This window comes from Anarrhichthys ocellatus, unplaced genomic scaffold (assembly GCF_004355925.1).
Source record: "Anarrhichthys ocellatus isolate YVR2014 unplaced genomic scaffold, GSC_Weel_1.0 scaffold28, whole genome shotgun sequence".
NCBI classification, from domain to species: domain Eukaryota; kingdom Metazoa; phylum Chordata; class Actinopteri; order Perciformes; family Anarhichadidae; genus Anarrhichthys; species Anarrhichthys ocellatus.
In genome coordinates, this window is record NW_022280058.1 from 4,965,364 (window position 1) to 4,987,509 (window position 22,146).

Genomic DNA, 22,146 nt, shown 5'->3' on the forward strand with positions numbered 1-22,146 from the left:
TTGAGGAGATCAAAGCCAGCATAAAAGACCTCACACATGATGGGGTTGCTACTGCTTTTGTAACCTGTAACATTCTGGATCGCTTGCCAAATATCTTTAGTGTTGTTGGTGTTGAGGTCTCTCTTGACGCCTCCCCTTTGCCTCTTTGATACCAATCAATCTTGTTCCCGGCGATGCTTTAGGCTTCGTTGTCACCTGAACAAAAAGCAGCTTTGGATAGTGTCCTCACCTCTCTATTCAACAAGGCTTTCTGGTTGGGGACAGATTTAGTTGTCTTTTTGATCACCACATCATCAACACATTTGCTGATATGTGATGTCACCGTGGATGTATATTCCTTAAGATTGATGTTGTTTTCCTGGGTGACGGTGTCCCTGAACATGTGCCTGTCTGTAAACTGGGGGGTTTTTTTCTGATGGTTTTGCCCGTTTATTCAGCTGGGAGTGTAGGCAGCAGAAGCAGGGAAATATGGTCTGATTGTCCAAAGTCTTTGTAGCTGCCAGGAATATTTGCTGATATGGAAATGCTGGTGGACTCTAGGTAAAACAGATCTGAGCTTTGTTTGATTAAAATCACCAGCTATAATAAAATTACCACCTATTTATATTACGATACAGCATTTCGAGAACATGTATAAACATTTTCATGTAAAATTGTTCTTTTTGGGGTTTTTTTCAGTGCAGGGTGTTTTAATGTTGACCTATAGTTATTCTGTTGAATGTATGTGATTGTTGGTTGAATACTTGCCAACGCTTTATTTTACAGGTCAGTAATTTCCTAATAATTTCAAAGGAAGTTTTACAAAAAGAACTATATCATTTGGTAGTATAGTAACTGAAATAAGAACATGTTGTCTGCATTTCTTTCTTAATTAGTTCCAGATTATTAGGGAATTATCTGAATACTGAAGTTACTGAATACTTTAATCGTTTAGTACAGTATTTGTACATGACCAGGCCACATTTTTCAACGGATTCCTCTGGTGTACATTTACAGTCATATTATAATTGTTGCATTACTTAGTTTTCGGTATCTTGGGGCATGAATTAGCATATGAAAGGAAGGAAATGTGATCATAAGATTAAAGAACATTTCCATTCAATAAACTGCAGATGTAGTCTGAAGAAAATCAAAGAACAATATTGATTTGGCACTACTATAATCTAATGTTATCATTTATGAGTACCTTATCCTTAACATATAAAGCATGTGGTATAAATAATGTTAACATTTTTGAAAAGGAAGAACATTTTTTATAAAATTAGTTTCATGGTTTTTTGTCACTTAAAATGAATCGTAATCCAAGTCAGAGAAACTGCAACAAATAAAACAAATGCATATTTTAATAACACTTTATTTGGCATGACAGATTACAAAAAGAAATAGATTGTAAAAAAATGTAAGGCACAGAGGAAAATAATAAATGCATGGGTTTCCCATGAACACTAGATGCACTCCAAATCGAAGTTTGTTTTAAGTTACAATATGTATCATAAAATGATAAGCTATTTAATTTGAAGCTTAATTGATGTACAGAGGATAAGTAAATATGGCAGAGTGTGCCACACTTGTACCTACTGTGTATTAAAATTATGAAAACAATAATCAGCATAATTAACAGAAATGCATTTTTGGTATTTGTGTAAATGCTAAGATGTGTGGATACAGTAATCAAAAGCAGGTGAGCATATTTCTCATAGAATACTAAAATCATATGCTGTGTATTCAGAGTACAACTGAGTATGGCTGCAGGCTGGTGTATTATATCCAATACTGTATCTAATACTGTGATACAACACTTTACTGTAAATCCTTTGTTATTCTTCAACCTCTTTCCACATCTGTATGTTTCCTTTCATCATCCTGTTAAAGTAATACTTGATAATAGCTTTAGTGAATACATTTAGATGTCTCACAGGAGAACCTCACTCACTTTCAGTGCATTAAAGTATTGGAGGTAAAGTGCGTTTGATTTTGTCACTTCCTTTTGTAATACCTCATGAAATATTATCTTGGTTACTTGTACCACTGCAGGGATATTTCCAGTAGAGAGGTTTTTTGCCAGAGTGGAATATTCTTCACTGGGCCCTGGTCCTCACACATGGCTGCTCCCGTTTGTGCTTACGTCGAGGCCGTCGGTGGACAGGGAAGAGGACGGGCGGGGCCGGGGGCCGACAGGAGTGACAGGCTGTGTGTGGCTGACCTGTGAGACCATATCGTCAGACTCGCAGCGCTCCAGTTCCTCCCTCACTAGCCTCTCCATCAGCTCACTGTGGACGTCTGTGTCCCGTCCCAGACGCTCATCCTGACAGACAACAACGGATTAAGTTGTACGGCTTGTTTACATGCACATAAGAAACCAGGTCACGTAAGATATCTGACAATGTGCACTGTTGTAACCTGATTAATGTAGATCTGCATATACAGTTCTTGCAGCAGGACAGTATTCACATTTCTCGCCGACGCCCAACTTAATTATGGCACATGGCTTATTTATGTTAATTGTATTAATGATGTATCTCACCTCCATGACTCCGTCCAGCAGTCTGCCCAGCACATCTCTCCTTTTGAGTACAGCTCTCTCCATGGTTTCCAACTTCACGATCACAGCATCTATTTTGGACACTATGCTGCCAATTGAATGCTCCATTCTGTCCACACGTCTCACCAGCCTGAGAAACAGAGAGACGTTAGTTCCCTTTATAATATTACATGAACAGGGATGTTTTGACTAAGAGGGGACCTCAAAGTAGAGCCAACATTATTGCCCATAAGCAACATGGAATCACGGATACAGGACATTTGAGGTAATTTAGAAAAAGAAAAATATCTATTACATAGTTTGATTACCATGGACCACTGACAAGTTTAAATTGGTAAAGTATAGGCTGTTAAATTTCTTGCTCAGTAGGAATCCTTCTCAAAATGTGTTTATGTTTAAAAAGGAAATAAAATAATATATAAAATAATATAATATATTATTATCAGACCTTTTAAAGTCAAATATCAATATTGGTTCAAAAAGTAATCTAGTATTGGTAGGGCTATACCTCGAAGATAAACATATGTTTTCAAACTGATGCCATTATTTATATTATTCATAAGTAATAGTTCAGTATTTATTCATAATTAACCTGCTTGTAAGTTATGGCATAATAGTAAAAGCTCCATACACTTGAAACTCTTCATAGGAGACACCCCCCGAGCTGCTGCCGCGGCGGCGAGAGCTGTGGCCGCTATCCTCATCATCGTCTTCCTCCGAGTCTTCCTGTGTGCGAGGAAAGCTCCGCCCGCTGCTGGGTCTAGTCAGCGAATTGCGTTCCAGATCCAAGTCCTCCTGGCAAGCGAGCAGAGACACACTGAACATCCGCAGTGTTGTTTTTGCTGAGCGTAGATTTGCGACATATACATGCAGGTGTGTTGTGTTTTTCCATGTGTTGCTGTTGGCATCGTCACTCACTCTCTCTTTCTCCAGGTCGTCTCTCATTTGTTGGTGTTCATGCTCCGTCAGCTCCTGGTCGCCATCGTGATCATACTTGGCAAAGATGGCCTGAATCTCTGCGTCTGTGTGGCCCTTTCTGAGGAAAGAAAACAATCAAAACACTCTCAGGACACGTCGTATTAAAATAATATCATAATAGTTCATAGCTTTTAGCGGTAGTTGAAGTTGTCTTCACCCTTTAAGATCCTGGCGGAGTTCATTAAAGTTGAGTTTGCCCCCGGCCTGACGCAAACTGTCGGAGATGTCGTCTACTGCCGTCTTCTTGAGTCTCAACTTCATCAAAGCTTTGTTACAGCCCTGAGAGAGAAGAATCCTGAAACTTACATTTGGACTTACCTAAACAAATCAGTCACAGCTTAAAGTAATACACAAACTAGCAAACATGTTCTCAGGATCAGATGACAACCTTTGGTACCATTCTGGTGTGCTACCTGAAACATTCTGTAGTCAACTTGAGGCTTGACTCACATCAGAAGAAATTGTTCGAATGTTCTTTTTCTTTTCTGATATATATTCTAATAACCTCTTTCCAACATCTGTAATTGTTAGTAGATACAACCAGACCCAAAGGAGTAGCTTCTGGAGCGGTTCTGTCATTGCCATGGCTGCTACTGTTGATTTAACGGATTTAATCTGCCAAGCCAAAAAGAATGATACATGTAGTTCAATACCTTCTTAAGGAGATCTGTCATTTCCATCTCAGACCTCTGCTGGGACATGTCGGCCTTCACCTCGGAGTATGTGTCATTGATGATGGCCAGGAACATGTTCTATACAGAAAGGATGAGAACAGGTGTTAGTGAGGGAGGGGATGTATGTAAACAACATGAACAAACTTCAACACAACAGGTGACTACACCCTACTCACCATGAGGATAAAGAAAATGAAGAAGACAAAGGTCATATAGTAGATGGGTCCAAGCACTGGATTTGCTTCCTCTATTTCTGAGAACTCAAAGTCTCCCAGAATGATACGGAACTGGGTAAATCTACACAAACGGAAAACAATTTTAACAACAGGAAAACAACAGTTGTTTCAGATGTTTTTGTACAGTTTGGAGTCAACTTTCAATTACATACATGCTGGCTTGGAAAGTGCTGAAATCGTTGACTTGGGTTCCAAACACCAGGTAGGCTAGTTGAGCATACGCCAGGAAGATGATGAAGAACATGATGGCAAAACCCACGAGGTCCTTGGCACAGCGAGACATGGTGCCGGACAGCTGGCTCATGGTCTTATTGAAGTTGATGAACTTAAAAAGCTACAAGAATGTGAGAAATGATTAATCGGCAGTACAGTATTCGGGTTCTTCCGCTCTGGTGGTTTACGACTGATTATGAACCAAAGGGGAAATATTTGCACCTTGACCCAGGAAAAAAAGACGATGACTGCAGCCATGTTATTGAACTGGATCTGCAGGTTGGCCAAAGGCTCAAAACTAGGGTGAGCAGTGTGGTTCTCCAACAAGCCTTTCAGACGGTTCCCAACCATGGCTGTTCTGGTTATGTTCATAATAATGGCAACGACACTCAACTGAAGAAAGAGCAGACAGAGAAAAGAACAAACTCAGTCGGTCTTGTTAAAATGATTATCAAATGACTTGAATAACTATGATACACACCACGACAATGAGAACATCCAGACAGTTCCACAGGCTCTTGAAGTAATGCAAGCGGTGGATGCGGATCTCCAGCACTTCCTCCACCATGTAGTAGAGGATGAACAGACAGAATGCCACCTCACACAGACCCACAAAGTAGTCCCAGCTGGACACATATCGTATCAGACGCACTGTTTGGAACTGCCAGGAGGTCACCACCCCGCCAGTAGCAGGAAACTCCACCAACAACCTGACAAATGCATACATTTAAAATATAAAGCACAGGGATGTAAATCAAAATTGATCAAGGATGAAGTATTCAATTTTCTTCCCTTTTCAGGCTGTAATGGCTATTGAATATTTTTTTTGTCAACTGACAGAAATTTGACAGCAGTTTTGATAATTAATGAATTATTTAAGTCAGTTATCAAACAGAAATACCAAACATTCACCAATGTTTTGTACCTTTTCTCTGTTTGATATTCTCTTAAATGGAATATCGTTGGATTCAGAAATGTTTGTCAGACAGAAGAAACGATGTGAAGACGACAACTCCGGGAAATTGTCATGTCCATTTTTCGATATTGAATTTTTTCTTGAGATTAATTGTAAAATAAATTTAAGAAAATAGCAACTGATTTATGTGTATCAAGGGGCTAGGACGATACCCACTATGAGTTTTTCAACTATTTTAAATGTTTCAACTGCAAATTTTCTGCTGCAAACATAACCTTTTGTCTTTTTTTCAATGTTGGATAAACCAAATGTTCGATGTAAAATTAGGTTCTGATAAAATATTTTTTGTTGCATGTCATAACTAGCGGGTGCCAATATTGTACTGTATGTTCTTTGTATTCTATAGCACGTCAATAAATCTGAAACCTAGAGATAACATTGTAAATATGTGGTTGAAGATTCCCACCTGGCGATGCAGAAAAGGTTGATGTTCCCATTGTAGACAGAGAAGTCGAGAAACACCGCTCTGGTCCCTCTGTCCAACCACTTCTGGTCTTTGAGAAACTGCAGTTGGGTTGCTGACTCCTCTTTAGTACGAGACAGGTCTTGGTAGTATCCTCCACCTCCATATTTAGATATGTGGCCCACATAACCGCTCCCGTTCATGTCATTCTCTGCTGTATACATCCACCTAAGAGACAATCGAAAAACAAGATTTAGGATGTAGACATTTTGTTACAGATCTAGCCTCCTTGTAAAACTGATAATATAATATAATTGAACAATATCAAATTAAATGCATGGACTTACGCGGTTCCATTCTTGGGGCCATAGGAGGTCGTCTCCTCGTTGGTTGGGGTGTACATGTTGTAGCAGTCCAGAACCTCGTCTCTAAGGTCTTCGTGGATGGAGCAGGACTCGTTTCGGACTTTGACTTGCCGGAGCCGTGGCACCCCAAGGAGGAGGTTCTCGTAGTAGATGAGACTCTGATTCTCTGGCAGGCTCTTGTTGTTGTACCACACCTCCCAGTACATGCCATTGAGGAAAGGTCCCTCTGTGAACTATACGTGTAGGAGTGATCAGAATTAGGACAGAGAAGAGGCCAGGCTGAGGCATTCAGAAATGAGAGATACCCTGTAGGTATATTATTGAGGTTGTTTATTACCAAAAATACCTTCATTGTCAACCTTTCTACAGTACACATTGTGTTTATTATTAAAAATCAAGAAACAAATGTGTATTGTTCAAAGCTCAGCTTCTGATCGTTCACAGTTGGTGATTTTTCATGTATACATAATGTGTACAAGGATTTTGCTATAATCTGACTACACTCAGACTTTACTAATGTGTTTGAGGTTTACAGGTGCTGCACCTTTTTCCAATGCTAGAGCAATATTTCTTTCACTTGTTTTACTTCTGATATGAATTTTCACTGGAACGTATTTCTACTGAAATAGAACTGTGCAGAACCAGGCTAGCTGTTTCCCCGTTTCCAGTCTTTATGTTGAGTTAAGCTTACCGGCTGCTGGTTGTAGCCGTATGTTTAAAAGACTAATGTGAGAGTGTTATCCAAATTCTCATCTAACTTGCAGCAAGAAAGCAAATATGTGTATTTTCTAAAACCTTTAACTGCTCCTTTATATACTTGCATCCAACCTACATGTGCAGGGGCTTCTTTTCTCAAGATGGAACACAATTATACAAATGATATCTAAAATAGAAGACATTTGAGTTTACAAAACTTTTGCATTTTACCTTCCAGAAATCGTCCATGGTTGAGAGGCTTCTAAAAGAGGAAGGGTCCCCAGCAGACAGCGGTGTGTCCAAAAAAAGCTGAGACATGACTTTGGTATAGTAGTACATGTTGGCACTCACCATCCCATAGGTCACTGCACAGCAAATCACAATATAACATAACCATTACTGAAAGTTATATTAGCACTAGCTACATTACAAGCCCTTGTTACATTGCAGAATACAAATAGAAGAATTAACAGAGAGTGAATGCTTTCTGTGTATATCAATGTGCGCTTTACATCTGGAAAGACAATGCAAAGACACAAAAAACTCAACATTTAGTTAAACTTTTTACATTTTGTTTCACCTATGCATTGCTATTCTCTGTAGCATTCAGTAGGAAGCAGCTCTGGAAACTGTGTTTAATCGTCAAGCTCTGCTTGGCAGAATGTGCCTCAATCTAGTCTGCCAAAAAATCATTTCCTGATCCACCCTAAACCATAGTTTGGCAAAAAAAGAGTAGAGAAACGTTACCTCAAGTTTCTCATCCCACACATCTTAAATTTGGGATTTCCATTACCCTTTTGACCATCCCAAAATGCACCATTCAAATTGATGCTGTTGTTGAAATCTAAGTCCCCTGAAGAGTGTCAGAGTTCTGATTTTCAGCTGCCAAAAACATTAAGCATACGCTGTGAGCTTGGAAAATAACTTTTCAGCTACAAGAAAGGTGCCCAGGCTGGGATAAGTGCTTTCTCTGAGTCACTTGGATCAACTGTCAATTCACTTCAGTCCTGGACTAACTTTTAGGGCACTACTTTATATTTTACTTCATAGATATGTCACCAAAACCACATAATAGGTGGCGTGATCCTGAAACAATGTGACCATCTGAAACTATGTTTACACCACATGTCCTAACGCCCAGTGTGTGTATACTGTATGTTATTCATTTTTATAGTACACATATTTCAGTTACTATACAATAAATCATACTGTCTTCAACTAACAAGAAATTATGTAATGGGTGCAGAGTGACATACTGGTTAATACTTTGTTTTTGGATACCTGAGATCTTCCTGTTCATCACCATGAACAATTTATTAAAATGTTTTGCCACTTTAAAAATCAATCTGATTTAATATGCATGCTAACTGTTTTGAGAATACCTACTTTTGCAATTTTTCCGGTGTAATTGGGACACAGTTTATGACTGGAAGGTGGGCTATACCGACCAACCGTGTTCATAAATCTCATGTCATTTTACAGCCGTATTTATAGTGGTTACTTACAGATACAAATAGTGATGAGGAATGTGATGTATGTAATCATCTCCCTCAGCACGTTCCTGAGGTACCTCTCTCGACTGCTGTCACTGTCCTCCATCAGCTCTGTGCCCCACAGAACTGCAAAGAAAAAAAACAGTGATTCAACATGAACGTGAACTGTACAGTGTATAGGGAGACATGAGTACATAAATATTTGTGTAAAACAGTATTATCTATAGACTATGGAGCTAGAAAGAGCAGAAGTGCATGCTACACCAGGGATTCACACATATATAAAATATGAGACCACAGACCTCAGAAAATGTGTTGAAAAATGATTATGATTTTGTTAAAAAATCACTTCTAAAGGGACACTTTAATGAAAGAGCTCATGTTTGTTCTCACTTGATTGTAATTACATGGTATGTTTATAATTATTTGTTATTTTATATCACTGGAATTTGTTATTCTGGGCAGGATAATGTGTGTTTCGTATAAACTCTCCATTTGGTTTGATGACTGTATTTTATTATTATATTCATCAATTATTATAAAAGCATACACACTATTCTATGAAGTTTACAGAGCATAAAGTAAAGTGACTAACTTCTGATCCTTTGGAGTATCTGCTTCATACAGCTGCGGTGGTCATGCCTGTCCTGCTGCCGGGCATCCACAGTCGGGGTCGGGTAGAGTCCTCCTCGGGGGATCTGGGTGCTGCTGCCCGCTCCGGTGTAGCTGCCCAGGCCGCTGCTGCAGCTGCTGCTGGAGGCCGTGGACACCGACCTCCTCCCAGGACTCGCTGGAGGCCAGTCGGCTTCCATGATCTCGTCCTCAGGCTCAAAACCCGGGTTGTCCCGACTCCACGCTTGTCTCGACGGAGGGGACGGGGTGCCTATCACTCCTCCGAGACCCAGATCTTGATGCTGGATGTTCTCCATCTCTATCCCTTCGCTTGGGTCGAGTCTGTGCGGGGACCTGTCAGTCTGGCTCTGCGGTAACTGCTGCGGTCTGACTCGGGATGAAGTCATGGTTCACTTAGGTTGTTTTTTATTTATCTAGCGTGTGCGGCGCATGTGAGCAAAAAGTTAACCGTTATGTAAAAACGCTAAAACTTCGGATAAATGTTTACAACGGCTGAAACATTTCGGGCATTCGCTTTAAAGATACTAAACGTTAAACGCCTAAAAAACACAAGCAGACAGATTAGGAAAGTTAGTAAAACAACTAAGATAACATTAAAGGTTACGTTGTGTGTAAAAGTCACAATCGATTACATGAAATCATGCTCCTAATAGTCAGCTTTAAGTAAGTTACTTTTCACTCTCAACAACCCGTTAAGAAAACTTTCCGATCTTCAATTCCGTCTCAAAAAACGATGTCCTCCGTTATAAAGCGATGCCTTTAAAGCGTTTAAAGTTGTTGCCTAATGAGCTATTGGAGTTATTTACCTAATGAGCTATTTACATGGCGCCGATGGTCGCATTAAAATGCCGTTTTTAATGTGGAAGAAGAAAGATACTTTTCTTGCCCCAGGACAGCCATCTTGTTCTCGAACTCCAAAAAACTCTCTTTTTCATTTGTCCTGGACTCAGATTAGAAGTCATGGCGTCGCAGTAAAGGATGGAAAACACCTCTGTGGAAAAAAAAAAATCATTTCTGACATACTTTGAGTTAATTTATATATATGCACTTGGATTAACGGTTTGCATTTACATCTTTTAGTTTATTCGCTTGTTTTTTGTTAATTCTTAATGATCAGAATTCTGTTCCCCAAAAGTAATAATTTTCTTTGAAAGCTTTTTTAAAGCCTTCTGAGCCCTTTATCACGACCAATAAGCGTTGCATTTACTTTAAAATGCTTAATACAGTTAGTTAGATGAATGTAAAAGTTATAGCATTACGTAACCTGTGTGTTTGGGTCAGCGGTTGCCATGTCAACAATGCATTTAGGTCTGTGAAACCAAGGGGGCCACGTGAGAGTGTTTTGCACATTTTAAAATGTTGTAACAGTTGTTGTGAGGATAAAAACCACAACTTCACGAGGTTGTGTTTTTATCCTCACAACAAAGTGTGGGATTGTTAAGAGTTGAGGTACAATGAATCATTAAATCATATTTTACTCTTCATCAGAGCAGCAAAACAAACTGAAATAGAAAATGTATATATATTTTATTTATTTTGATTTCAGTGGATGTTGTGAGAGTACTTTCGTTTTAAAACTTTGTTTACAAAATGATGTGCAAATGAACGGTCTGCTTTACTACGTTTTAGTCTATGACGTCAACGAAAGTGTAAGTTATTTTTGACCACTTGATGGCGCTCAATATCCAGACTTGTAAAAGCTGGGCCTACACACGTGACAAGCTATTAAAAACATCAGGAATATTACCATTTCTTTGCATATATGTAAATTTTCATCAAAGCACTCTTGTTTAATACAACATTTTCTGCATAGCAAACAGGGCAATTGGGCAGCAGGTTTACTGTTCAGGCTGTCTTTCTAATATCCACCAAAATAGCATCAGATAAACTCTTGGTCACCATTATTGAAACAGCTTATTCCCCCTCTCCCTCCCCATCTCAATACTGTCAACTTATAACACGTCACGTTGTTGCCTACTTCCTTGTGTGGTCTTAGTGGGTTATGTGTCCTTTCTCTTTCTCTCTCCCCATGCTGATGTGGATTTGTATGCCTATTGTTATTTTTTTGTTTAGGTTGGCTCAGCATGCTCTTTTAACAACAGAGTCCATTGATAAAACAAGAACTGACAGTTAAAGTGCAGACAGAGAAAATTATTTGAGAATGGTCTTGAAGTCATAAATAAAGCTCCGATGAAAGTAACACGAGTGTCTATAAGACTATAACTCTGTTACACTGTCGTTTGTTTGATGTTGGTTAAAACATCTTTGCACTACTGTTTCGTTAGTTAATTTAAACTTTGCACTACTGTTTAGTTAGTTAATTAATATTATTTAATTTCATTGTATATATTGTGCATTGTTTACATTTAATATTTTTAATCTATTTTGATGGCTTACCTGCACCTAACTATCTAACTATCTATCTATCTATCTATCTATCTATCTATCTATCTATCTATCTATCTATCTATCTATCTATCCATCCATCTATCTATCAGTCAAATATTCTTTGGGACAGCATTAGTAGAAAGTTCGGGGGGCGTGGTTATATGTCTGTCGTCATAATTTATGGTGCCTAGTGTAAACAGCCCATTGGCTGAATCTTTGTGATGGGGGTTCCCTGCCCCAGATTGCAGGGGTATAACAATAAATAGAACCTATCACTTTAAATCTGCAATCTCTGGGACAGCAGAGATCATAAACTGTTAGTTAGTGAAGCGAGGGAAATATCGCTATTACCTCTGGGATATTTCAGAGCAGTTTACTCGTTGATATTTATTACAAATAATTCTGTCTACATAGATAGGTCTTTCATAAGGTAAGTGAGCCTCCTCTAAGCAACGCTATGAGACGGTTGACAAGCTAACGTTGACTGTACGAGCTAACGTTAGCCGCATTGTCTAGCTAACGTTGGTCTAAACCACGACTAGACAGACAGTAATCGCACAACGTTGCCATCTAATTAGGCATCCCGCTACTGTACAAAGAGCACACACTCGATATTTAGTTAAATAGCACAAGTGTCAGTTAAATTGGTAAAATCTGCCTTTCCTTTGTTTTCTTTGAGCTAGCATAGCACTCAATTTGTTTCATTGATGATGGTTTGACAGTCGATGTAAGTTGGGGGTCATTTATTTTAAAGTTTGAGGCAACTTTTATATTACCTACGAGTTGTATCCAATATGATTCAATTGATTATAAATGAGTAGTATATGCGAGTTGTTGAGCCTCACTGGTATGACAATACTTTATTGGTGCAGTTACAATGGCTATCACCTCAACGTTGTGTCGGCTTGGTGGTTTTCCCCGCTTGCAATCAGCGTGCAAGTTGTGTCTGTGCGATAGTACAGCAAAGTAACGTCTCGTTATGTGTCACTTTGTCTGTGTTCATCGACAATAACGATGCGTTTCTTGAAATATGTTTCTCTTGCAAAATAAAAAAATATATATAAACCGGCTGAAGAAAAACCGACGACGCCACAAGTTAGCTTAAGCTAATGTTAGCTAGCCAACTAGCATGTCGCAAGCTTCGCGTTGCTTTCCTGTTTGCCGGGCTAACGTTAGCCATTTGAGATGACAGCAAAGAGACCAGTAGTTCAGTCTGTAGTACTTCCGTTGTTTTTGTACTCTAGAAAACGTTGACCTAGCTGACAGTGTAGGCGCGCAATTTCTAGGACAGGAACCTACAATACAAAGTATGAATCCGTCATGTCATTTGGCTAATATACATGCGACAAATGTGAGAAATGGCAAAATGTTGTTAGCATGGACATGAAAGGCCTAACTAACTCATACAGTAGGCCACTTGTCTACAAAGGGATGCACGCATGTGTTTGACTCGTATGTGATGTACTATATATTGTTTAAAAGTTTGATTTATTTGTAGTAAAGTTCGTTCTCTCCGCTGCCAAACTTGAACACCTGCATCAATCTCTTCCCTTTTTTTATGTACACCCGGTTTCCTTCTTTGTCTCATTGGATGAACGTGATGGCGCAGTTGTGTGTTAGCTAGTGTGTTAGCCAGCTAGCTTAACAGTCAAGTGTCTTGCTTCTGCAATAGGATTGATGTGGATCTAATAAAACATAGCCCTAATGAGACAGAAAGTAGAACTTTGTTCTTTAAAAGCAGATGTGATTGACCTTTGTACTTCCTGTAACGTTACTTGCTCCTCAAACCCAACTGTTGTTTACCTGCGGTACAACAAGCGTTCATGAAAACTAAAATGGTCTTCCTTAATAAAATTGCCTGATAACGTTCAGATAACGTTGGCGGTCTAACTAACTCTAAGCGTGAATAATATCCTACACTCCAACTAGTTAGGTATGCCTAGCTAAATTATTACAGTCCTGTTCAAAAGCTTTGCAACAAAACTAACCTTTAAGAAAGTTGAATTTTGAAGTGTTGCTTCAACTATATGGTCATTTCTTTAGGCTGTAGTTATTATGTGGTGCACTTAAATTGTCTTGTTACTCCAAGTAATAAGATATTAAGATACAATCTTAGAGACCTCCTCCAATATAATGCAATGCAATACAATTCACCAGAACCACACATGTCAGCCTCCAAAGTCCTGTCAATGTGTCTTCTGGGGAAAAAAACTATATAATTCAAATAAAGACTAAATTACCTTTTTGTGAATGTAGTGTTGATCGCAAGGCTGTAGTGTTGGACTGCATTGTTTTTTTTTAATATTATGCCTTTATAAACTGCCGTGTGTGTGTGTGTGTGTGTGTGTGTGTGTGTGTGTGTGTGTGTGTGTGTGTGTGTGTGTGTATTTTACATCTCTATTTCATTTTTACAATGAATTTCTTGTTGATCTTCTGTTTCAGCACTTAATATTGTTTACCAAAGAAATGGTGATGGAGAAGCCAAGTCCCCTGCTTGTAGGGCGGGAGTTTGTGAGGCAGTATTACACACTCTTAAACAAGGCACCAGATTTCCTGCACAGGTAACTACCAAAATGTGATGTGGAAGACACTAAATTTGTAGGTTTTGGTCATGCTGTGTAACCTTCCTATTGTTGTGCCGTTAGGTTTTATGGGAGGAATTCTTCCTATGTTCATGGAGGACTGGACCCAAGTGGGAAGCTGGCGGAAGCGGTGTACGGGCAAGCGGTAGGTGCTATGGCCCAATAATGAAGATTCACATTGCAAACACTGTGTAATGGGTGTATAGTACGAGATTATTCACTTTGTTGAAGAAATAAGTATTCCTTTTTAATTAAAATAAATAATTGGCACCATTTTAGAAAGGAAGAAACAATGTTGACAGGATTGTCAAATCGTATACAACTTTCTGCCGTTTTTCCCCCTGCTTTTGGGGTTGACCGGAGTAATGACAGTTTAGACTGTTGCTAACTGCCAAATATTTGACATTAATGGGAATCCGATTTTACAGCATGGGAATATCTGTTGATTTACAAAAGGATGTTGATTTTGACTAATTTGTCCTCCACTTTTCTCTTAATTTATTTTTCTGGTTATCCACTTGTCTCTACATCTCTTAGGAAATCCACAAGAAGGTCATGTCCCTGCAGTTCAGTGAGTGCCACACAAAGATCCGGCATGTGGATGCCCATGCCACACTGAGCGATGGAGTGGTGGTTCAGGTCCTGGGAGAACTGTCGAACAACGGTCAGCCCATGAGGAAGTTTATGCAAACGTTCGTGCTTGCTCCAGAAGTGAGTACCCTTTTACCCTCCAGTACTATTAACAGACATCGAGGTTGAGTGGTAATAACAATAGCAAAGATTTCTGGCTTAATGACTGGAAATGGAAATGTTGGACAGTGCTGGTACCTGGAGTTACTGTTGCTATAGTGAAATTACTCCAAAAAATAAGAGATAATCTGAGTCACCAATGTGTGCAAAATACATTTTATGGTCCTTCAATTTAATGTCAATGGCTGTAATTTTTATAATGGACACTGTTTGCATGACAACTTTGACTTAGGGTTCAGTGGCAAACAAGTTCTACGTCCACAATGACATCTTCCGTTACGAGGATGAGGTTTTTGGAGACTCTGAAGCTGAGCTTGATGAAGGTAAGATTTGAACAAATATCCCAAACGGTTCTTTTTTTAATTTGAGTTTTTAGTTGATGTTTACATGGTTAAATGTGAGGGTGATAATTCAAATAATTTCCGAATTGTTTTTGTTTTTCTAATTTAGAATCTGAGGAGGAAGTTGAAGAGGAGCCAGAGGAGAGGCATCTATCCCCTGAGCCACTCCAAGAAAGCCCCAACAGCACCACTTATTATGAACCTCACCCTGTCGCGTATGCTAAAAACCTCATATCATTTTTAGAAGGAAAAAAAAAGAAGATCTTGCATGAAGGATTTTTCCATTTTATACTTATTGTATCTGTGTAAGTGACCGCATGCAGATTTGTGTTCTATAGTAATGGAGTAGAGGAGCCGATGGAGGAGCCGGCTCCAGAGCCTGAGCCCGAGCCTGAACCAGAGCCCAAAGCAGAGGAGACAAAGCCTGACGTAGATGAGAAGGTTCTGGAAGAGATGGAGGAGAAGGCACCATCACCGGCCCCTGTGGAGTCCCCACCAAACACCCAGGAGCCTCCCAAGGTAAGCCTGATGTATCTCTATGGTTATCAGGGGCCATAACAGTCAGAGTTCACTGGATCTTGGTGTGTCTAAACTAAAGAGCCAAAATGACTGTCCCTAACTTCATCCAGCACAAACAGCAGCGCCAGAAGTCACAGCGGGCTGGTGCAGTGCTGGTCTAACCTCTTTATATAATAAAAAGACTTTAAATTAATAAAAAGCTGTTTATTATGGATGTTGGGCAACTTGAGCGAGTTTATTTTTATTCAATATTTTACATTATGATGAAAAGATATAAATTATTAAGTACTAGAATCTCAAGTTGCATAAATTATCAAAAGTCTTTTGTGATGCACAGTCCAGTACTATATCATCCAATTTAACAGCACTAATAATAATAACATGCCCAAAGATGCCCTACTAATGTTGGAGTACGGTGTTGAGTAGTTCTTGTTGTAAATCGTGATCACTGCATCCTTCACAGACGTTCTCGTGGGCCTCGGTGACTAGTAAAAACCTGCCTCCTAGCGGCACCGTCCCCTCCTCTGGAATACCACCCCATGTTGTTAAAGCTACAAGCTCACAGGTAACCTACTATTGAGAATCTTTCTAATGAAATCAAATCTCTGAGCGCATTATAAATGGGTCACTATATAAGAAACTACCACAGTGTTTATTTCAATCATGCATTGCATTGAGGATTAGATGATGGTCAACAGCAGCAATAGAGGAAGTTTGTGAGAGGAGAACTCTTCTTCTGTTGTGAGTTTTGGACCATTAGGGTTTGCACTTTTCAAACAGAGTCCCTAAACAAAAGAAACGGACGGTATGATTAGAATCTCTGATGGTTGGCAAATTTCTATCATCACATGGTTTATACTATATGGTCATATTGCCCAGCCCTACCTCTCTATAGTCAAACATAAGACCTTGTTTAAAGGACAAAGGACTTTGGCAAAAACCCGAGATTAGAGAAGACGGTCAATCACAGGCTGAGGTATATTAGGACCTCTAACAGACGTTGGTCAACACAATGCAAAGCAGAGGCAGCCTTAAGTGGTTTAAGTTGTTGGCACACATTTACATACAGACTAGTGAAATACAGAGTGGCTGAAGAGAGTTCAACCTACAGTTTGAATTCTGTTGACCAAGATGTCATATGTATGATTTAAACTATTAAAAGGGGAATGATTGTTGTTTTATGTCTTTTGATTACTCAAAGCTATTATAACGGCAGCAAAGTGCCTTTTTAGAGACTAAAACACACAACTAGCTCAAGTGGGGTGATGTAAACTGATGCTCTGGAGCACCATGTAAAAGCGATGATGAAAAGAATGTGTGGTTGATGTGGTCTTTTTTTTTTTTTTTTTTTTTTTTTTTTTTTTGTGGGACGCCCCTCCCCCACACAGCCCAGAGTTGACGGCAAGACGGAGACACAGACGGCACCTCTTCGGTCCAGAGACCAGCGCACACGCGACAGACCGGTCTTTACTGCGCGGGGGCCCAGGCCTGGTAATGCCAACACTCGCTCCCCAGATTAAGGGTTTCACTTCTTCTTTTCTGGGCTTTCCATTTGTTATATTCTCACGGCTTGTACCTCTCTGTCACTATTAGATGGTGTTGCGTCTTCGGAGTCACAAACAGGGAAACCACACTTGAGTTTTGTTAACAAAGGTAAACATGACCCTTTAAGTCACTTCTCAATTAATCTATAATCCTTTTTTTGATTTTCTTCAATCACTCTGTGAGAATATTGTTCGAGTTGTTGTTGTTGTTGTTGTCTCACGGGTGGTGTGAGTTTCACTTTCTTGATACGGGGAATTTAGCTTTCCTGGATTTTGCTGCAGATTCTGCATGTGAGCGGCTCTGATGTGTTGTTGTGGACCTGCAGGTGTCCGGGGAGATGCTGAACCTGGAGACATGGACAGCAGGCGGATTGTCCGATACCCAGACAGCCACCAGCTTTTTGTTGGCAACCTCCCACATGACATTGATGAGAGCGAGCTCAAAGACTTCTTCATGAGTACGTTTCCTCCAAAAAGCAACACGTCGTTAATACATTTTCCAATGGCATGTAAAATTAGTAAACGCAGTTTTTATTTTTTAATGTGAATACATTTTAGTTAAATGACACTCCCTTTTTTTTTTTCTTGCAGCATATGGAAATGTTGTGGAGCTGCGGATCAACACCAAGGGCGTTGGTGGGAAGCTGCCCAACTTTGGATTCGTGGTCTTTGACGACTCTGATCCTGTGCAGAGAATCCTGGGGGCCAAGGTAGAAGGGGCATGTATTGAGATTCGATTACCCACTTTTATCTGGTGGTGGTTTTGGTGACACCTTTCTGCAACTAGTCTACAATGTGACCCAGTAGAGGGAGGGGGGGGACCCCACAGGAAGTGCCTAAGGCCATTGTTTGTTGTAATACACATATAAGGCTATGTTCAGACCAACTATAGCATTGAGTTAAAAAAACAAACAAACCTGCATTTCATCTTAACCCTGCTGTGGTAGAAACTCACTGGTGTCATTGTTATGAATGAGGTGGATTAATTTTGTCTAAGTTGTAGATGATAACATTTTCTTCACAAAATAATCTAGCTTTAAAAGTACCTGACTCTCACGAAATCTATTGAAAAGCAATATTCAAAGTAAATGCCCTTTAATAACCTGGGTATTTAATATGTGAATAACCAGACTTTGTCTTTTTTATTGTGACAATCTGTGACAATAATTCAGTGCTCAAGTTTCTCCCGAATTGACCGTGCTCTTCTCCCTGCAGCCCATCATGTTTCGAGGAGAGGTGCGTCTGAATGTGGAGGAGAAGAAGACAAGGGCGGTCCGTGAGCGAGAGACCCGCGGTGGAGGAGACGAGCGCCGGGACATGAGGCGCAACGACCGAGGCCCCGGAGGGTCGAGAGGCATCGTGGGAAGCGGAATGATGCGAGAACGTGACGGCAGGGGACCACCACCTCGAGGCGGCATGGCCCCCAAACCTGGCATGGGCTCCGGAAGAGGCTCTGGAGGCCAAGGAGAGGGTCGCTTCACGACCCAGCGCCGCTGAGAAGAGCACCACCTGCAGTGTGGAAGTAGTACCGTGTTCTTCATCTTCAACCGTTCTCGTTAACGAAAAGAAATCTTCATGTATGAACGTATATATTGGTTTATGTTTTATTTTTTTATTTTTTTGTTCCCTCTTTTGCTTTGGAATGTGACACAGCCTGTCAACCTTTTGTTTGTGAAATAGACAAAATAAGCAAACAAAAAAAAATGCGCTTATTAGTTGTGAGCTGAGCGTCCTTTTCGGGTTTCTCAAGAATTCACAAACTTTAATTTGTAAATTTGTGGAAAAAAGGCGAACCAACCAGGAGTAATCTGCCACATTAGGAGGGACTGATAAGACTTTTAACTACGATAGTACAGCCCATCATTTGGAAAAGAGATTATATGCCTTGACTTAACTGGGGCGCTGCTTCACGAAATCCCTCTATTGCACATTTTATATGGTAGTTTTCTGCCCGTTACTGTCGGAAAAGAGTGAGATGCAAAATTTGTGCAGTTCCAGGGGAAAAGCTTGCCTTTTACTTTTTTCCTTTTTGAGAGACCACTGCTTAAAAATTGCATAATGCACTCATCAATATGCACTAATGGGTACTTTTCTCGTATTACATTGACGTCCACGCTCGGAACGCAGCTGGAGAGACTGGTTTTGTCTCGAAGCGATACGACTTTCCGGGGCAGGCCTTCGCTCACAGCCTGTCTGCTGTGACCAATGTACTTTTCACACTTTTGACCCAAAACGAGCTTCAATTACTGCTGGATGGACAAGATGACGAGCAAATCTACATTATATTTTTCCTCATTTATAAATCAAATAAAAAGAAAAAGCTAAAATCCTGGACTTTCACCAAATGCGTGGCGGGACAAAGGATCCACAAAGTTGAACAATAGAAGAGTGGTGGTAATGATGGCGGCTCGCTCAGTTTTTTTTTTTTTTTTTTTTTTCTTTTGATTCCAAGTTTGTTTTTCTTCGTTTGTTTTCCTTGTCAGCTAGACCGCGAAACTGGGATGGACGACACCGTCCCTCCCTCTTCCCTCCCTTCCTCTCTTAAGTGCGGAGTAACAGAATAAATGTACAGCAGAAATCATAGTTTACTGTATGTTTTGTTTTCTGTGTTTTCATTTCTCTGAGTGGTGCCTTCTACTTCACCTTTTCCAGTCTTACTAGAGTAAAGCGGCTCGAGGCTCTCTGCCTCCTATTATTGAGCTGCTCATTTTGAACTATTGTTTTTGGGATCGGATGGAAAAAGATATTGCCGTATTCACAAGTTTTAGGTTTGTTTTTTTCAGGTGCATATTTCATTTTTCCATACTGTTTTACTACCTAAGATGATCTGCTGTGAGTTTTGTACATTTGTTTTGTATCGTGTCTGTTCTGGGTTTTGTAGAGACAATAGGCGCCTCCAGTTCTGTTGTTAAATGGTTAAGAGGTGTATCTGAAGAACAACCCCCCCCCCCCCCCCCGAAACAAAAGGTACATTAAAGATTATGCGGGAAAATGCTTGCTTCTTGGTTTAACAAGTCATGGCTCTACACAACAAAGCTTTGGAAAGGACAAATGTCTGTGTGACTCAGATTCTGTTGATACTTTTAGTTTGACCATAGTTTTTGGGACTCATGGTAGCACTTGGGTTCATCTCTGGACTCACAAGTTGTCAGACTGTTCTTTTTCTCAGCAACAATTTTGTAAAGATCTGTGTTGGTGGGCTGGCTGTAGTGCCGGTCTACCGACAAGCAAATAATTGTGCTCTTTTCTAGCCGTTTATGCATTTGTATTTTCATATGCTGATTATTCATTGTGCTTATTTGTGGTCTTATAGTTTTTCCAGTCAAGGCAACTCTGATTTGAAAGCCACACCGGTCGTCTCTCTCTTGTCCTCGAATGAGTTTTCTTTTACCATTCGGTAGAGAGGGAAGGCCTTCTGGTTTCAGCTGAAAAGTGAAAACATATTGTTTTGTTATCTTGCACTGAAAGGGGAAGTGAAATCGATGTAGCAGTTTTCTGGACAAATCTACTAATGAGGTCTTCCTTGGCTGGTGGTGTTGCACTATTTACAACATTTCTGGGACAATCTGTAATTTTGAACACTCTAAATTCCTCATCTGGCAGTGGAAAAACAACCATGAAGTGCTCATCTTGTTATCCGCATGACATATTTGCTTTCCTGCAGTTAAAACCAGATTTGATGTACAGACATGGCATATTTAATGTAGTTTTCCACAGTAATGCTCGGCTCTTGTCCTTTTTGTAGTTGAGATTAAATATTTTCAGATGTGAGATTAGTTTTCAATAGAGACCTTTTTATTTGTTACCATCAGTCTTTGAACTAATATTACAGGAAAGCTGCCGCTCTTTGACCGTCTGTTTTTATGATTGGTACCTCTACACGAATGTTTATTTGTCAGGTAATCGCTTAGCTAAAGCACTTGACAGCAATCATACTTTTTACAGCGATGGTCAAGGAAGAGGTTTTACGAAGAAGAGCCATCATGCTTTCCGACCAATTTGGTTTTTTTTGACATCGTAATGGTGGCAAAATGTTTGAGGATATAAACTTCCAGTTTGATAGTTCTCTTTTTTCACCGAGGTTTTTAACCCTCCCACCTATTTTCCAAACCAAACCTTTAAAGAATCTTCAAAAGAAAAAACAATTTTCCCGTGGCTGAAAATAAATTTGAGTGGATCCTCATTGTGAATCATTCCGGTCCCTTTTGAATGGAACTAGAAGTACCTTCTTGGCTTTAGCAGGTGTGGTAAACAGTTGGCTGCCATCTTCATTTCACGGTGTTTACCCTTTACTTGTTGCTGGTACAAAAGTGTTGCAGGTGGAGAATCTTTTTTTTAGTTTTGTGTTTTTTTTTTTTTTTTTCTTCTCTATTTTGAATGTGTTGGACTTAACATACAATAAACTACTGATATCAGCACCACTCATACCGTTTGTCATGTTTACAGGTTCCTTCTTCAGAGATAATTGAAATAACAAGCTGTTGGTGCACATTAATGAGCTCGCCCCTGGTAAGTTTTGTAGTAAAAGAGCTGTGCTGTGGTGCAAGTTTGACAGCTGAAGTTTTAGTTATAACCTGATTTTTATTTTGCAAGTGTTACACTGATGCTATCTATAACCTATAATAGTCGGTATGTGCCCATACAGATGAACTCTACAGATGAAGATTTTCATTGTTTGGACATTTCTTGAATTCAAATTCAGGCGGGCAACTACGGGTGTTTTCTGAACTTTACTTTGATTATATTTAGTCATAGATATCTAATAAGACCTGACACCAAGTTTTCAGAGGTTTTGAATGTTAACATTTAGTAT

General features: G+C 39.7%; 2 protein-coding genes across 4 annotated transcripts; one reads left to right on the forward strand and one right to left on the reverse strand.

Moving 5' to 3' along the window:
• Positions 1-1,338: 1,338 nt before the first annotated feature.
• Positions 1,339-10,207, reverse strand: pkd2 (polycystic kidney disease 2). 2 transcript variants are annotated; one of them, XM_031863386.1, is made up of 15 exons: positions 9,172-10,207; positions 8,589-8,702; positions 7,315-7,448; positions 6,370-6,620; positions 6,026-6,250; positions 5,125-5,353; positions 4,866-5,036; positions 4,583-4,764; positions 4,371-4,491; positions 4,174-4,272; positions 3,678-3,799; positions 3,461-3,578; positions 3,174-3,334; positions 2,525-2,672; positions 1,339-2,305 (listed from the first exon to the last, which is right to left on the reverse strand). In XM_031863386.1, the coding sequence occupies exons 1-15, from the start codon at positions 9,593-9,595 to the stop codon at positions 2,096-2,098; spliced, it is 2,709 nt and encodes a 902-aa protein (XP_031719246.1). In that variant the 5' UTR covers positions 9,596-10,207; the 3' UTR covers positions 1,339-2,095. The 2 variants fall into 2 exon arrangements, with proteins under 2 accessions (XP_031719246.1, XP_031719245.1); XM_031863385.1 differs by having other exon boundaries at positions 3,174-3,337; positions 9,172-10,203.
• A 1,645-nt stretch (positions 10,208-11,852) lies between these two features.
• g3bp2a (G3BP stress granule assembly factor 2a) lies at positions 11,853-21,760 on the forward strand. Of its 2 annotated transcripts, none has more exons than XM_031863129.1 (13): positions 11,853-12,027; positions 14,040-14,158; positions 14,243-14,324; positions 14,717-14,890; positions 15,162-15,252; positions 15,380-15,485; positions 15,609-15,789; positions 16,253-16,354; positions 17,178-17,280; positions 17,383-17,442; positions 17,660-17,791; positions 17,925-18,052; positions 18,549-21,760. In XM_031863129.1, the coding sequence occupies exons 2-13, from the start codon at positions 14,064-14,066 to the stop codon at positions 18,828-18,830; spliced, it is 1,536 nt and encodes a 511-aa protein (XP_031718989.1). In that variant the 5' UTR covers positions 11,853-12,027; positions 14,040-14,063; the 3' UTR covers positions 18,831-21,760. The 2 variants fall into 2 exon arrangements, with proteins under 2 accessions (XP_031718989.1, XP_031718990.1); XM_031863130.1 differs by having other exon boundaries at positions 11,854-12,027; positions 17,925-18,043.
• The last annotated feature ends 386 nt before the right edge of the window (positions 21,761-22,146 follow it).

What these genes read in the sequence shown, in the direction of transcription:
- pkd2 (XM_031863385.1), bottom strand. Translation starts at nt 9,595, where the DNA reads ATGACTTCATCCCGAGTCAGACCGCAGCAGTTACCGCAGAGCCAGACT. An exon ending in TCTTTTTTTCCTGGGTCAAG is followed by an intron (nt 4,765 to 4,865) that starts GTGCAAATATTT and finishes ACATTCTTGTAG; the next exon opens with CTTTTTAAGTTCATCAACTT. An exon ending in TCATTTTCTTTATCCTCATG is followed by an intron (nt 4,273 to 4,370) that starts GTGAGTAGGGTG and finishes CTTTCTGTATAG; the next exon opens with AACATGTTCCTGGCCATCAT.
- g3bp2a (XM_031863129.1), top strand. Translation starts at nt 14,064, where the DNA reads ATGGTGATGGAGAAGCCAAGTCCCCTGCTTGTAGGGCGGGAGTTTGTG. An exon ending in ACACCCAGGAGCCTCCCAAG is followed by an intron (nt 15,790 to 16,252) that starts GTAAGCCTGATG and finishes CATCCTTCACAG; the next exon opens with ACGTTCTCGTGGGCCTCGGT. An exon ending in TGCGCGGGGGCCCAGGCCTG is followed by an intron (nt 17,281 to 17,382) that starts GTAATGCCAACA and finishes TGTCACTATTAG; the next exon opens with ATGGTGTTGCGTCTTCGGAG.